General features: G+C 57.7%; 1 protein-coding gene across 1 annotated transcript in view; it reads left to right on the plus strand.

The window, feature by feature from the left end:
- LOC104271363 (protein strawberry notch homolog 2-like) overlaps positions 1–1,019 on the plus strand; it is a gene marked incomplete at both ends in the record, with an annotated part of 4,055 nt that overhangs the window by 2,659 nt on the left and 377 nt on the right. The window contains 3 exons of the mRNA XM_009866008.1: positions 12–155; positions 328–422; positions 677–769. Of these exons, the coding sequence (XP_009864310.1) occupies positions 12–155; positions 328–422; positions 677–769 (332 nt within the window). The remainder of the gene's footprint in view (positions 1–11; positions 156–327; positions 423–676; positions 770–1,019) is intronic.

Raw genomic sequence — 1,019 nt, forward strand, 5'->3', positions numbered from 1 at the left:
CGCTCTCGCAGACTGCTCCATCACCAAGTTCCTGAACCGCATCCTGGGTCTGGAGGTGGACAAGCAGAACATGCTCTTCCAGTATTTTTCGGACACCTTCGACTACCTGATTGAAAAGGACAAGAAGGAGGGCAAATACGACATGGGCATCCTAGGTATGGAGAAAGAGAGGTGGTCAGACCTCTCCCTGTTCCTCCCTGGGCTGGTGACACACTGCAGTGCCCGGGCACTGCCATGAGTCTCCCTAGCCCAGATCCTGAGACGCTCACAGGGAGAGGAGGTGGTCCAGAGAGATGCAGCCTACAGCAGACTTCTCTCCTCCTACAGATTTAGCCCCAGGAGTGGATGAGATCTACGAGGAGAGCAAGGAGGTCTTCCTGACCCCCGGGCACCCGCAGGACGGGCAGGTTGTGTTTTATAAGGTAGGCTGCCCGCACGGCTCTCCGTGCAGCTGTGTGTTGTGCTGGTGTCACATCTGCCTTGGTCAGGAGCAGGAGAGTGATTCTGGGAGGCAAGAAGAGGCCCCGGGGGTTCGGGGCTGCCACAGTCTGGCAGTGCCCGTCCAGGCTGCAGCAGAAAGGAGTTTGTGCTGAGGGTGGGGTTTGAGACAGGCACTGATGCACTTGTCCTGCCCCCTGAAGTTGCAGAATCCCTCTGCTTGTTTGTCCCTGGTCAGATCACCGTTGACAGAGGCTTAAAGTGGGAGGAAGCTTACGAGAAGTCGCTCAAACTGACAGGATCCTTCGACGGGTTCTACCTCTCCTACAAGGTGAGTCCCTGGGCTGTGCCAGGGTGGCACCTCAGCTGGGGGTCAGCTCGAACGGGAGAAGGTCAGCTGTGGCTGGAAGGTCTGTGTCTGCCCTCCTGCCTCTGAGAACCTCCTGGAAGGGAAAGGGGTTAGTTGAGAGAAATACGGGCTTGGGGAGAGAGGCTGTGAGTGTAACCATCACCTCTGCCCCGACAGACACGAGGCTACAAACGCACCTGCCTGCTGGCAGATCAGAGCCGCGGCAAGAACT

This window comes from Apaloderma vittatum, unplaced genomic scaffold, assembly GCF_000703405.1.
Source record: "Apaloderma vittatum isolate BGI_N311 unplaced genomic scaffold, ASM70340v1 scaffold34363, whole genome shotgun sequence".
Classification (NCBI taxonomy): Eukaryota; Metazoa; Chordata; class Aves; order Trogoniformes; family Trogonidae; genus Apaloderma; species Apaloderma vittatum.